The following is a 14,555-nucleotide window of genomic DNA, read 5'->3' on the forward strand; positions in this document are numbered from 1 at the left end:
AATACTAGGCGAACGTTGTTGATGGATTTCAAGAGTATAGCATAGCTGAAAATTACTATGGGCTCCAGACAGAAGCTCCCTCCAGAACTACTGAAGCAAATGAGGTAATAAGGACCTGTATACTGGGTGTCAACAATTAAAAAAGCACAAACATTTTAGAAGGATGAATGTATGTCTCTGTAAATATACATACCTATACATAACAGCAATTAATCCAATTTTATGCTTTCTCAGCCGTATCAAAACCTACTATTTTCTTGGGCAGAACTCCCAATAATTCTGTAGAGATCTGCTGAATCTGTAGATTGCAGAATTCATGGTTCTGGGAATCATTCAGTGATGTGTGCTGTGGGAATGCAGGGTTGTGGCATTCAGTGTGGATGTGAATGGAGCTATGTCTAGTATAACCTAGGTTAAATACTAGACATATTCCTAATCTAAGAAGCAGTGAAATCTCTCATTTTTCCTGTAACTTTTAAGATGCAGTGTAAAATGAGCCTTACACAAGACAAAGAATGGCAGCAACTACAGCAACATATTGAATCAGAAGCCATCATTTCCTTTTACTTCTTCTGCTAACACAACCAAATTATTTGCTTTTCAGTGAGTTCTATGAAACATTGTATTTTGAATTATCAAAAAAGATAAAATTAATATTTGCACTTATGTTAGAATTTGCTTTTTTAAAAAAATACAATGACAAGCCTAAAAATTATTCTGTTAAAATCTACACCAAACAACCAGTGTTAATTAATGTCTGCAGATTAATTAATGCTAGTTTTAGAAAAATGATGGCTGAGTATTTTTTCACAAATCATTTTGTACGTCTCAACTATAGCATTCATAAAGCATTCTTTTAAGCTGCTTTGGTGCTTGTGAGTTGGTTGCTTGGTTTGACAGTTTACATCAAAATGAAAGCTTAGGTTTCAGAAATGTTAAAATTACTCTGAGTTTTGCTGGTGGAATTTGACTCAGCTAAAAAAAATACATAAATTGCCATGACATACATGAACCATGACTTTTTGAATGATAAAGAAACTGCAAAATCATTAACAAGAGAAAAAAGTTTGAAACATCTAGCTCACCATTGGTATTTATAGGCACAAAATAATGAAGGCTGGCCTTAAGGGAAGCGATGCATGTGCTTCCATGTAGCTGTAATTTATTCACTGCTCACTGCGGTTCAGACTTTCATTCATGAATGCTTGTAAACGTGAAACCAAGCAGGGAAATTTAGCTGTATTTGGCACTAAAGTAACATTAAGCAAGCAGTATTAATAGTGTACTGGATATATTGAATTAAATGGTTTTTAAAATTTAAAAAAGCCTATCAAAGCATTATGTCTTTGTACTACGTATACAAAGATCTTTTAATTACTCTGAAAGGCTGGAGTTCCATTCCTTCAGACTCTAATTAAAAGACAGTATGCTGTAATTCTACTGTTCTTTCTTTTTTTGACAAATCATCATGGTGAATCAGCATATGCTTACATTGCTTTACTAACAATAACTCACGTATTCCTCCTATTCCCAAATCTTTGCTACTGATATGAATAGCAAAATCCTGTTGAAGAAGTATTTGCTGAAGAATACATAACTGGAGAGGATTATGATAAAAAAAATGAGGAAACTGAATATGGAAACAGAGGAGTAGACCTCAGTGAATCTGATCTGCTGGTAGATGGAGATTTAGGCGAATATGATTTTTATGAATATAAAGAATATGAAGAGAAGCCAACTGATTCCACTAATGAGGAGTTTGGTCCAGGTGTTCCTGCAGAGACCGATATCACAGAGACAAGCGTAAGTTGACTGAAGACACTGCAGATTAATTCAATGTAGCAATTCTTTTACAGTTACTCAATCTCACAACTGTACAGAGCCTGATGTAGAGCTCCTTGTATATATTACTTTTGATAGGATTTGGATCAAGCATTTCTTGTGTTAGTAATCCTGAGCATTTTTTTTAAATGCAGGGGGTTTGTCTCCCTTGGTGAAGGGAGTAAGGAAGGGTTGAAGATGGGAAGGAAAGTGAGGAAGAGGTAGAATTCCAAAAATAGCTGATAAAATGAACAGGTTTTGAAAATCTTTCTAAACTAGAGCTAAAGCTGGAAAGAATGTAAGTTCTAATGCAGGTGCAAGTACTGTGATTAATATTTTATATGATTACCCTAGAAGTTGAAATTCTTGTAAGTGTCTAGAATCCTTTGGCTTCTGTTACTTTCCAAGAAGAAAATTCATGAGCGGGAAGGTGAAGGTCTGAACTCTTTCATGAAAATAAGCTTAGTCAATAGTGACAGATTTACAACCTTGCAGGAGTGATTTAACAGCTCAGTATATATAAAGGAAGATAGGATGACATGGTGGATCCTGTGAATCATGCTCTTTTTTGTGTGTTTTATAGTTCTTTCTTTCCCTCTGACTTAACCACAGGCTTAACAGCAAGGCTTTAATTTTCCTTTAGTTGTGCCAAGATCCTCGTTTACCAGTTTACCAGACTGTGGAAGCCTCTAAGAAAACTAATATGACAGACTGGAAACAAAATTAATTCCCACTTGGATTTTTAATTGGGAAGGCCCTGGATATAGTAGAAAAGGGGAGGGTTTTTTTTTTTTTGAGTATTTGCTCAGTCCTACCTTTATTTTCTCCTCACAAACTCTAAATTTCGGTTTACAAAGGATCCAAGAAATAACAACAAACACTGTGAGGTTGCTTTTCTCTGCCAAACTTGAAACCCATACTTTGGTATTTTATTTATCACTCCTTTCTAAACCCTGTTTGGGTCATTGTATTTTTTAATGATCCTTATCTATGCAATGTGATACAAACTCACTTTTTTTCCTTCAAGCACAGATGGGGACACTGGCAGAATGACATAGGAAAGGTCAGATTATCTGCCAAGAAAAGAGCCAATAAGGCACCATTTGTGCCTGCATTAAGCAAATGACTCTGTAGACTTCTATCCCCTGGTGTAAATTTCTACTTAAAATGCCTTGCTAAAAAACTGATGAAGTCAGGAAGTTTGAATTAGAACCCAGACTCTGACCTGTCCCAACATTATTACAACTCTCATCTGCTGAACCAGGTATATCATATAATTTACCTTTGACATATGGATGGATTTGGAACAAGCCTTTGATAAAAAAAGCAAGATGAAAAGTGCTTAGTACCTAGAAACTTTTACAAAAAGTTCCAAAGGTGGAGATCTGATGTGATTTTTTGTTAATATAATAAAATTTATTTATCTATATCTATTGCATTGTTACTAGTGAGATCTGTGCCTTTATAAATCAATACAAAATGCACAAGACACAAATCTGTATCTTGTTTTTAGTTTCCAAAACATTTCATAATACTGTAATGTTATCCTTCACATTTTCAAATCCTCAACTCTTTTTCTGTAAATGTGGAATCCCTGTACTGAAATTATAAAAAAAAAAAAAAAAGAGCATTTCAATTTTTTATCTGATCAGGGCTGAATATAATCTGGTTTGCAATCAAGAGAGTTACTTCTGAGGAAAAGCACCTATCTCTGTGTTAAAAATAAAGAAGTTTATTCGTCTTTGTTTTCAATTTGAATATATCTGTGTTCTGCCATTAGCATATTATTAGCCTGCTGATTTAGGTATTTCTTTTAACTTAATCCTGAACCCAAAACTTCCCATAGAGCTGATCCTAAAAGAATTTTGCAGTTAATGATAATTCATATAGTTAGGAAGCCTAACTGGCAGGCCAAGAAATATTATTCAATATTTACAACTTAACTCCCTTCCCATTTATGCCTTGAAGTCACAGAGTCTTCTCAGACTAATTCACATGTTGTGGATGTCTAATGTATGAAATTAGGACTTTGGAGAATACTGTCCATATCAGACCAAGACATCTTTCTTTCCAGTGTACTTTAGGCTTGCTAAAATCAGAAAGCCATGAAGAATCATTGTTAATTGCAAGAATATGTCCAGTCAAATAAGAAGAGAAACAAGTCTGTGACTTGCACGCAGAAGGTTTAGGTTCTTAGTTCAAAGTCCTAATGCAAAACAAACTATGGGATGCAAACCATTACATTTCTTTGGAAAACTACAAATGTACAATATCCAATAACTTGAAAAGTATGCATGCAGTTTTTGCATTTGCCATTTCCAATGTATTAAATATTATTGATTGATATAGTTTGTGTTTGTATAGTTTGTATAGTTCATAGCACAGATCAGTTCCAGCTTTAGCTTTTAGTTACAGGTTGCTGCAGTTCTTTATTGTACTAGGTCCTTGAACTGTCTCTTATTTTTATATTTGGGGCTGTTCTTACTGGCCAGGTGACTGGACATGGGGCTTATGGTGAAAAAGGCCAAAAAGGAGAACCAGCTGTGATTGAACCTGTAAGTACATACGTGGGTGAGTTGTTTTTTTTTTTCTTTTAGCACTCTATAACATATGTACACTCTTTAGACATCATTATCAAACCATGTTTTTCATAATAGGATGACAGTAACCTTATCTGTGATCTCTGAAACAATGATCTGCAGTGTGGACGGTTTAAAAGTGATAACAGACAGTAGTTTGTTCAGCCTTCTCTTTCAGTTACACAAAGGACTAACTGATCCAAAAACTCCCTTTTAATTCTATATTCCTATTCCAGGATTAGTGATTAGTTGTTACTGATTACCAAAGTTAAAGGACTACAATAATGAAAAGTCAAGATTGTTATCCCTCAGTCAGGATCTATGAAGAAGCTTACTGTATGTTATCTCATAAAATACATGGGGTTTTTAAACATTTTTAAGATAGATTTATGTTTTAATTTACATCCACTGCCAATCTCCAAGGTCACTGGAGTTCACTGCAGCCAGCTTCAAGCTTGTTTGTCCAGTCCTCCTTCCTGTGGAAAGCCAAGTACAAGTGAAGAACATGTATTCGTAAATATTACCATGACCCAGAATTTAAAGTAGCATGTAGGCAGTGCTGTAAGACCTGCAACATAGAAATAGCCAGAGCTATGCACAGCAAATTCTTTAACAGCATTTTGAACAACAGAAAAATATAATCAAGTACTGTGAGATCGCACTAGCCTAGAAGTCTCTCTCACTTTTAAAGCCACACAGCAATTCAGACTTCAATTCTTGTAACTGGAGAGAAGAGCCCTAGAAAGGTTTATCAAAACACTAAGAAACATTGACTTTATTAGTTCACCTAAAGATTTATTCCATATATCACAATTTAGTAACTGTTTTCATCCCCCCTAGGGTATGCTCATTGAAGGACCACCGGGACCAAGAGGACCTGCTGTAAGTAGATTAATCACAATTTGCTTTTATCGCCTTTGATTATTCATAGAATCATAGAATCATAGAATGGTCTGGGTTGGAAGGGACCCCAAGGATCATAGAGCTCCAACCCCCCTGTCACAGGCAGGGACACCAACCTCCAGGCCTGGATCTACACAAGGCTGCCCAGGGCCCCATCCAACCTGGCCTTGAACACCTCCAGGGACGGGGAATCCACCACCTCTCTGGGCAGCCTGTTCCAGCCCCTCACCACTCTTTCTGTAAAAAACTTCCCCCTAATATCTAATCTAAACCTTCCCTCCTTTAGCTTTAGTCCATTCCCCCTTGTCCTGCCATTATCTGCTCTTTTAAAAAGTCGAATCCCCTCCTGCCTATAAGCTCCCTTCAGGTACTGGAAGGCTGCAATGAGGTCCCCCCACAGCCTTCTCTTCTCCAGGCTGAACAAGCCCAGTTCCCTCAGCCTCTCTTTGTAGGGCAGGTGCTCCAGCCCTCTAATCATCCTTGTGGCCCTCCTCTGAACCCTCTCCAACAGTTCCACATCCTTCTTGTATTGGGGGCCCCAGATTTGGACACAGTACTCCAGATGGGGCCTCACGAGTGCAGAGTAGAGAGGGACAATCACCTCCCTGTCCTGCTGAATTTATCCACTGTGCTTTGGTATTAATGAGTTAAGACAATTAATACTGTTTTCATAATAGTTTCCAAATTGTATATTGCACTATATATATAAACAAACTTTAGTGTTTTTAGAAGGGAGTAATAAATGGCCATCTTCACTATTTGCAGTGACAGCATGCTACAAGCTGAGTGAGTGCACAGGAAAATCAAACATTTGGATGATAACTATAAATCTTTGTAAGAAAAACAAAAAAGCTACCTTATAAATAATTATTTTCCAAATGTGTATTGAACATACCTTTCCAGAGAAAAAAATAGTTCAAAACTTCTGCAAGTCATCGTTCAGCATAATAATGCTATTCATTTTCATAGGGTCTTACAGGTCCCCCAGGTCTACAAGGTCCTGTTGGTCCTCCAGGTGACCCTGGTGAAAGGGTAAGTCACCATACAGGTTATCCTGGGTATTCATGGTATGTCTTGCACTAATTGCTACAAAAGTTAAGTAGATTAGATTTGGATGTGAAATATATATCCACTGATAAAGCAACTTCACTGGAACTGAGGCTGGTTCATTCAGCTGAGCAAGATGACTGAGAATCTAGACAAACATTTTTGTAGTGGTAGAAATATGTAATGTAATTGCAGGCAAAAAGTTCCTATTTGCCTATATTTCCCTGTTTTGATGTGAATTTGAACCAATAATTACACACATTTCATATGGATTTGTATGCATTTTAAAGACATCAGTATGACTTCATCTGTCAGGAACATGTAGAGATAGAAAAACAAGCTCTGCGGAATCAAAATACATATGGAAATATCAAAAGTGATGGGTAGTATTTAGACTGTCTATGCAGTATTTATTGGTCATATTAAATAAAATACAGGATGATCTATTAATAAATATAATTGAAATTTAAGCTATTATTTTCATCTGACGTTCTCACAAGCATTTTTCTCACTGCCACAACTAACTTTATTTTGAAACAGCCTAAATATATTTACATGAAGAAAATATGCTAGAAAAATTACTTTCCTGAGTTTTATGAGTGATAGTTTACTGACAAATCTAGCATGTTCATACCGTATTTGTGCATAGAAGATGTTGAGAAGATACTGCTGTTTCACTGAATAATGAGATAGTATTAAAATCCCAACAATGCTCCACCTTGAGAGTAAGATAGCATCCACACTTCATTCAGATTTATTTCCTATAGATTAACTAAGTAATATATTTTGGAATTTAGACTTATAAAATGGGAATTTTAACAATTTGTAATGGAATGACGACTCCTAATACTAGGGGGTTTTTAACTACTCAATCATAAAGAAATACTCAACTAAACACGTCATGTGCATGTCATGGAACAGACAAAATGTTTTATATTAAAAAGGACACATTACACGAATAGCTGTAGAAATGAGTTACCCAACTCATGAGAATAATACAGATTTCTGCAACAAGATTTTGCTGTCAGATATCATCCTAATGAAATAAAGTGTATAACTAAATTCTAGACATATGTGGACAAGTTTGGTTTTTTACTTAAACAGCAATCTGTGTATATGAATAAAGGCTCTAGATCTTGCTATAACTATTCTGACTGCTTTTTATTTTTGTTTAAAAATTTTTAAAAGTATTATTGTGAGAAAATTAACACTCAGGAAAAGCACATTGGCTAATTTTGAAAAGTCCACATTTATACCTAGAACAGTTGAGAATATTCTGAGCACAGAAATATAGAACAGTATATAGTAAGTTGAGAAATCCACATTTTTTTTTTGTTGCCTTATAGGGCTTCAGCTTTTGACATTCTGTCATTCTAACCCTAGTAATGGATATAAGACAACTGAGAAATGAATGAACATACCTTTCTGGAGAGGACCAATAGTGGTCCCACTTTTTTTTATTGTAGGGATAAATGTCCCTCACTTAAAATGGTGCAATGGAAGAAAGTGAAAAATAATCTAATCTTCAGTAATCTAATTTTATAATTTAATCTTTCAATACTAATCTTCACAAAGACTCGTATGATAGAAGTGCATAAAAGTCACTGTGGGTCAGAGTGAAGATTCTTAGGGTGCTTTGCAGGTGCATGTAATTATTTTTCTATTTTTGAACCTTGACTTGAAATTGTCTGTATATGTAATGACTCTTTTTAACAATTACAACATTTTATTAGATATTTTACATCTGATTTGGTAATAATTCTCAATTTAGTATTATCTATAATGTGTATTAGTAATCTACAAAATCACAAGCAGAGCCTCTGTAATTAGGTAGTCTACTCAATTTTTAATATAATTTGTAAATAAAATAATTGAAGAAAATAGCTTTCTTCCCTATTACTGAATGTATTCCCTAAACTGAATTCTTTAATTACCTCACTTATTTATAATGAGGTAAAGAGCTTATTTGCAAAGAGCTTGTTAAACCTCCAATATGAGTACAAATGTATGAGTGACACAAAAAGTTTATCTTATCCAAATATCTTTTTGCTCTCATCCCTTTGTTCTCTTAGGGTCCACCTGGTCGCCCTGGTCTCCCTGGTGCTGATGGTTTAGCAGGTCCCCCAGGTACCATGTTAATGTTGCCGGTAAGTTGTATTATGATTACAGGGTAGCCAGCCTTCAAAAAGGGGAACTGTGTTTCAAGAAGTATATAGATGTTTTCCTTTTCTTGTCTTTGGAATGAGAAATAATGCAGAGTTTCATGTATGTTGTAAGCATCTGAAGATCATATGGTGCCTCTTTTTCCTCTCAAACAAAGCATATGCTTTAGTTCCTGCATTACTGCCAGATTGGAACCTACATGAATGTATTTCACTAAAATCCTCCTTACATTTTGAACAGTAACTGTTATTTGCTGCTATATGTCCTAAACAAGGAGTTTGCTGTTGTACTAAGGGCATATACTCCCAGCAGGCGTGTGTGCTTTCAAGTCTCCTTGACATGGAGAATTTTAAGCATTCCATGCTTAAAATTGGACTTCAGTGTCCTCTTTGAAGAGTCAGTGGATCTTTTGAATAGGAATATATGCACAGAGCCAGCTCTGCTCCCACTGGAGTCAAAGCAAAACACCATCTGTTTTAGCAGGTGGAGGAACAAACCCAAAGCTGTTAAAGTATCTTGCAGCTTTGTGGTATGAAAAGTACTGTATGCAGGGAATTGATTAATCCTAAGTGTGTGTCTGTACGTGAAATCTCTGTTGAGTACTAGCATCCCAGAGAACTGATAAACCAACTTTAAATGAAGGGCCACTATATTTTGTAAGTAATGCAAAGTATGCAAAATGTCTCAGAGCTGTAGCTGCAGTTCTGATACAGGAGGCAGGACTCCATCAGTATCAATATGGAAAGGACAATTTTGTAATGTTTATTTTCTATTTATGAAATAATCAATGGAAGTTTATAAAAATAAGCTGATGTTGACCTTGTGCTTGCACCAAGTTCTGTTACTGCAGCTGTCTCTGTAACAAAAATGTTTGTTTACCAATAATTGATGAAAAAATGCCACTACTCCTCATGGGAATTATTCCAAAGTAATTCTTCTGTCTGTAATTGCTCTATTAGTTCTGTCTGTAATTGCTCTATTAGTTAGCTCCATTAAAGATAGTAAGTGTGGACTAATACTTAACCTATTAGCAACTTTGGAAAAATCTTGCTGAATTTGGCAGACTGTCATGTCGCAGAGATATATTCAAGACACCAAATAACATGTAGGAGACACTTTGTGGGATGTGTGGCGGCTCTTCATCATGCATGGGGCTTGAATTCATAAAAAATGGGTTCATCTTTTCAATGTATACAGGACAATGAATTTGGGCACTTTTGCTTGGAAAAATATTTTGAAAATGTGGTTAATTCAACATTATGCAGATGCCTATAATCCACCTGAGCTGCTTTCAAATGGTAGGAGACTTGGTAGTTCTCGTCTCATTGTAGAAAAATCCAGGTGTTCATTTGTGGGGGCTTAAAGCAGTAGGTTTTCTATCACTTTCTGAAAAATCCTTCCAGGACTGCAGGAGAAAGACCTTAGTTACCATGCCAGCTCTGGGTGTAGGGAAACTGAATGAACGGTTCTGAGCAGTAAAAGATTCATGGCCCTGATATCCAGTCTACCTATGTTATATCTTTGGAAATCTGTTCTTCCTGTTGCAGCCTAGTGTCTCTGCAACACTGCAAAACTACTACTCATTTTCATGAGCAGTAACACTCCAGCAGTGCAGCTATGAGTACTTAAACTTTACCCTGTAATTGATCTTGAATTTATCATTAATGACACAAAACTGTCTCATTTTAGATACTAAACATTTTTCAAATTGAAGTCTACCTTACATTGAATTGCTTTTTTCTGTGGGTAGCTACCAATGTACAGAGAATTAATTAATTCTGAAACATATTTTTACTGAGGTTTTTCAGATAGCTCAGCTATGTTGGCCTCTTTTTGAAACAAGCAAACAACCAAAATGAAAAAAGAAATTCCTATGAAATCAAGAAAATGTTTGCTTATAAAGAATTAGATTTGCACTTCAGTTCTAAACTATTACCAGTGATTTAATAATATTCATGCTGGATCCGGTGGTCCTAACGCAGCAGTCTTAGTGGAATGTTAGTGGAATGACTTAATGAGTGAGACCCTGTGTCTCTGAAGCAGCTTACACTACACAGCTGCAGAAAATAACAGGTATTGTTTTAATTTGGTAAATTCTGAATAATTTTCTTGTTTTGATCCTTGCAGTTCCGCTTTGGTGGAGATGGTGAGAAGGGCCCAACAGTCTCTGCTCAGGAAGCTCAAGCTCAAGCTATTCTTCAGCAAGCCAGGGTGAGCACAAGAAGCCGGCAAACAAAATTGCCACAAGGGTGGCTCCAAAAACATTTCCAGTTTATGTCATACAGCATGTGAAGAGCTCTAAGCATTGTCTCATCAGAGTCCTTATTGACATCTGAGTCAATGATGAAGGCTATTTGCTAATGGATTATGAAATTGCATTAATATAGAATTGCTATGCTGGTTGGCAGCTTTTTCTTCATACCTGTTGTTTTGCTCTGTTTATTTTCTCAGATTGCCATGAGAGGTCCTCCTGGTCCCATGGGACTCACTGGAAGACCAGGTCCTGTGGTATGTAAACAAAACAGTGCCATAGGTATATGCCCACACAGAAACACAGGTCCATGGATTTTCTTCTGGCCTTGCCTATGTCTCTATATTTGTACTTGTTTTACTTAAAAAGAAAATGATAATTATTTGGTAGGTTGATCCTGGCTGGATGCAGGGTGTGCACCAAAGGTGGTCTGTCACTCTCCTCAGGCTGGGGAGGGGAGAGAAAATATAATAAAAGGTTAGTAGGTCAAGACAAAGGCCAGGAGAGATCACTCATCAACTACCATCATGGACAAAACAGACCTAGCTTGGGAAAATTAATTTAATTTATTACAAATGAAATCAGAGTTGAGTAATAAGAAATAAAAGCAAATCTTAAAAACACTTTACCCCCACTCCTCCCTGCTTCCTGGGCTTAACTTTACTCACAATTTTCTTTATCTCTTTTCCCTGAGCAGCACAGGACAAGGAATGGGAGTTGTGGTCAGTTCATCACATGTTGTCTCTGCTGCTCCTTCCTCCTCATGGGCAAGACCCCTCACACTCTTCTCCAGCTCCATTGTGGGGTCTTTCTTGCAGGAGACAGTCCTCCATGAACTTTTCCAATGTCAGTCCTTCCCATGGGCTGCAGCTCTTCATGAACTGCATTGGCATGGGTTCCTCACAGGGTGTGTACCTTCAGGCCCAGACTGCTCCAGCATAGGACCCCTGTGGGGTCACAGATACTGCCAGCTAACCTGCTCCACTGTGGACACCTCTCTCCACAGGACGACAGGTCCTGCCAGGAGCCTGCTCCAGCATGGGCTTCCTACAGGGCCACAGCCTCCTTCAGGCATCCACCTACTCTGGTGTAGGGTCCTCCATGGGCTGCAGGTGGATCTCTGCTCCACAATCAACCTCCATGGGCCTCAGGAGGACATCCTATCTCACCATGGACTTCTCCAAGGCCTGTAGGGGAATCTCTGTGTCTGTGACTGCAGTGCCTCCTCCCCCTCCTTCTTCACTGACCTGGGTGTCTGCAGAGCTTTTCCTCTCACATGTTCTCACTCATCTCTTGGGCTGTAATCGCTCTTCGTGTTGCGCAGGGTTTTTTTCCCCCTTCTTAATTACATCATCCCAGATGTGCTACCACAAGTGCTGATGGGCTCGGCCTTGGCAGTGGTGAGTCCGTCTTGGAGTTGTCTGGCATTGGATTTATCAGACAGGTCAGAACCTTCTGGCAGCTTCTCACAGATGCCACCCGTGCAGGCCCCTGCTACCAAAACCTTGCCACACAAACCCAATACAAATAAAAGCCACAGTTTGTGTTCTTAAGGTCTGCACTTTAATCTGAATACTAAATTTTTTTTTATTGTAGATTTTGGTGTGTTTGGATAGACCCCACTGGGAGACTTATAACACTAGGGAATAGTTTTACATAAATAATTACATACACCTCTACAGTTAGCCATGTCTGTAATCTTGTTTGCAAAATTTCTTGTGGCAAATATGAAACTCTACAGAAGGAGATACTAAAGCAAGAATGTGCAGAATGACTGGCTATTTAAGATAAATCTGGAAAGTTCTTAAGAGACATTCCTATGATCAATTAAAAACCACGAAGGCTTATAAAACAGTTGTAATTTTAAAATTCAAACCTGAATTTGGCTTGACTGCTAATATGAAATGATCTGGAAAATGGCCTTGTGAATGTTAAAAAAGCTTAATATTTGTACAAAGTCTATACATGGAATGCAACATTTTTTCTGATGATATGCAAAACAACATTTTGATCACAAATAGGTTTTCCTCTGTGATCCCTACAAATACTTTAAAAGGACAATACTCACAAGGAAAGAATAAAACCAGGTAGGCAGCTCAGCAAGGCAAAACTACCTGATCAATCTTGCAATTGTGATTTCCTCTTTTGAGAACTGGATACTTTTTATACTCAATAGTCCATTAAGTAATTTAGCATTTCCCATCTTTCAAAAACTTATTATAATGTATCTGCACCACGATGTAAAATCACAGATGCTGCAGCCAAGATCATAAGCTTTGTGGAAGACTTGTCTGTGATAAATTTCACCCAGGTGATTATATTTATAGTGAAATTGTCTTCTACAATTTGTACAGCATCCATATTTGAAAGATCCACTTAATTTGGAAACTGTTATTTTGTCTGCTGTGATGGCACAACTAGGTTGGCAAATATTTGGCCTCTTAAATTTTAGCCCATGTCCACTGAAGTTTTTATTTATCCTCTATTATTGTGATGGGCACAGAGTAATGTGGGCGGTTTTCAGTAGATCAGACGAGCATCGAGTTGTAAAACACAAAGAATACAATTGTGCTACTGAGAAGTGGAATGAAGTGATTGTGGGGTAACAAAGAGGGAAAAGATTAAGCAAATTCCTTTTGATTTATTTTGTGAAGAAAAAAGTGACTGCAAAGATATGCCAGTCATAACTATACCAGGGTTAATAACAGCAACCATACCAGCTGCTGTTATTAACCCTCCCTGTCCAAGGAATGGGTGGGACAGCAAAACCTCATACTAGTACCAGCTTAAGCTCATGGTCATCGATATTATTGTATCATAGACCAGTATCATAAAATACACTAAAGTGAAGTACAAGCTGCAGCCTCGAGATGGTAAAGACTCCTGCCAGGATTGCATACAGCATGCAGTGGTTTGGGTGCCACAGCTGTGACCACAGCCTCGTGAATAAATACCTCATTATCGTGACCAGAGACTGCTTAAACAACAGTGCTTACCACAGCTTTATCTTAAACGCGATGGTGTCAGGATCAGATCGACCGTTATCCCAACCTTTCGTGCCCCACGTTGGGCATCTGTTGCTATCTTCTATCTATGCTGCTGCCATAGAAGTTTCTAGAGGTCACCTGATTTTCTCCTTGCCTAAGAATGCAATAGCATTTTTCTCCGAAGTAGTTTCCTTCCACTCATTCCAGTTGCCGAGATTTCATCATAACTTAGAAGTGATGAGACTGTAGATCAAGCAATATAGTTCCTTTCCCTTTTGCCCTTCTTTCCTTCTATAATGTGATGCTTCAGCAACAGCCCGTAGCGGAACAGTCACAATCAAGTCATCACCTTCTAACCCTCCTCTTTTTCCCCACTAATCCTCGCTCTCCTTAATATTCAGTGTCAGTTAGTTTGAAAGCAGGAGACTCAGGTGGACAAAGATGAGATGACATCCTACTACTACCAACAGGTAGTTCAGGTTGTTCTCCATCTCATTGTGTATAGTTACAGCAGCACAATGCAACTGAAAGTTTGCCTCAGTGACTCTTGTTGCCATTTCCTCCAGTGACCACCTTTATTAACAAAGAAAACCCAGGGGGGGCATAAGATAATGACATACTTTTGAAGAAATATTTTAGGGAGCATAAAATACACTGGATCGTGTTCTTCCCTTATCCTAGCAGTTTAGCATACTCTTCAGTGCCTCTTGAAAGCTACATGATACTAAAAGTTGTTTTAAGTTGTATTCTTGGTTGGCTTGGTAGTGCTCTGCCTCATCTTCATGTAGCATCAAAAATTCTGTT

General features: G+C 37.5%; 1 protein-coding gene across 3 annotated transcripts in view; it reads left to right on the top strand.

Annotated features, from left to right (window-relative positions):
• COL11A1 (collagen type XI alpha 1 chain) overlaps window positions 1–14,555 on the top strand; it is a gene marked incomplete at both ends in the record, with an annotated part of 145,459 nt that overhangs the window by 47,145 nt on the left and 83,759 nt on the right. For all 3 annotated transcript variants that reach the window (XM_084266324.1, XM_084266326.1, XM_084266325.1), the window contains 8 exons: window positions 9–104; window positions 1,558–1,803; window positions 4,314–4,376; window positions 5,241–5,282; window positions 6,273–6,335; window positions 8,423–8,497; window positions 10,641–10,724; window positions 10,965–11,021. In XM_084266324.1, coding sequence (XP_084122450.1) covers window positions 9–104; window positions 1,558–1,803; window positions 4,314–4,376; window positions 5,241–5,282; window positions 6,273–6,335; window positions 8,423–8,497; window positions 10,641–10,724; window positions 10,965–11,021 — 726 coding nt within the window. The remainder of the gene's footprint in view (window positions 1–8; window positions 105–1,557; window positions 1,804–4,313; window positions 4,377–5,240; window positions 5,283–6,272; window positions 6,336–8,422; window positions 8,498–10,640; window positions 10,725–10,964; window positions 11,022–14,555) is intronic.

The sequence above is a fragment of the Gallinula chloropus genome (assembly GCF_964237585.1).
Source record: "Gallinula chloropus genome assembly, chromosome: 6".
Taxonomy (NCBI): domain Eukaryota; kingdom Metazoa; phylum Chordata; class Aves; order Gruiformes; family Rallidae; genus Gallinula; species Gallinula chloropus.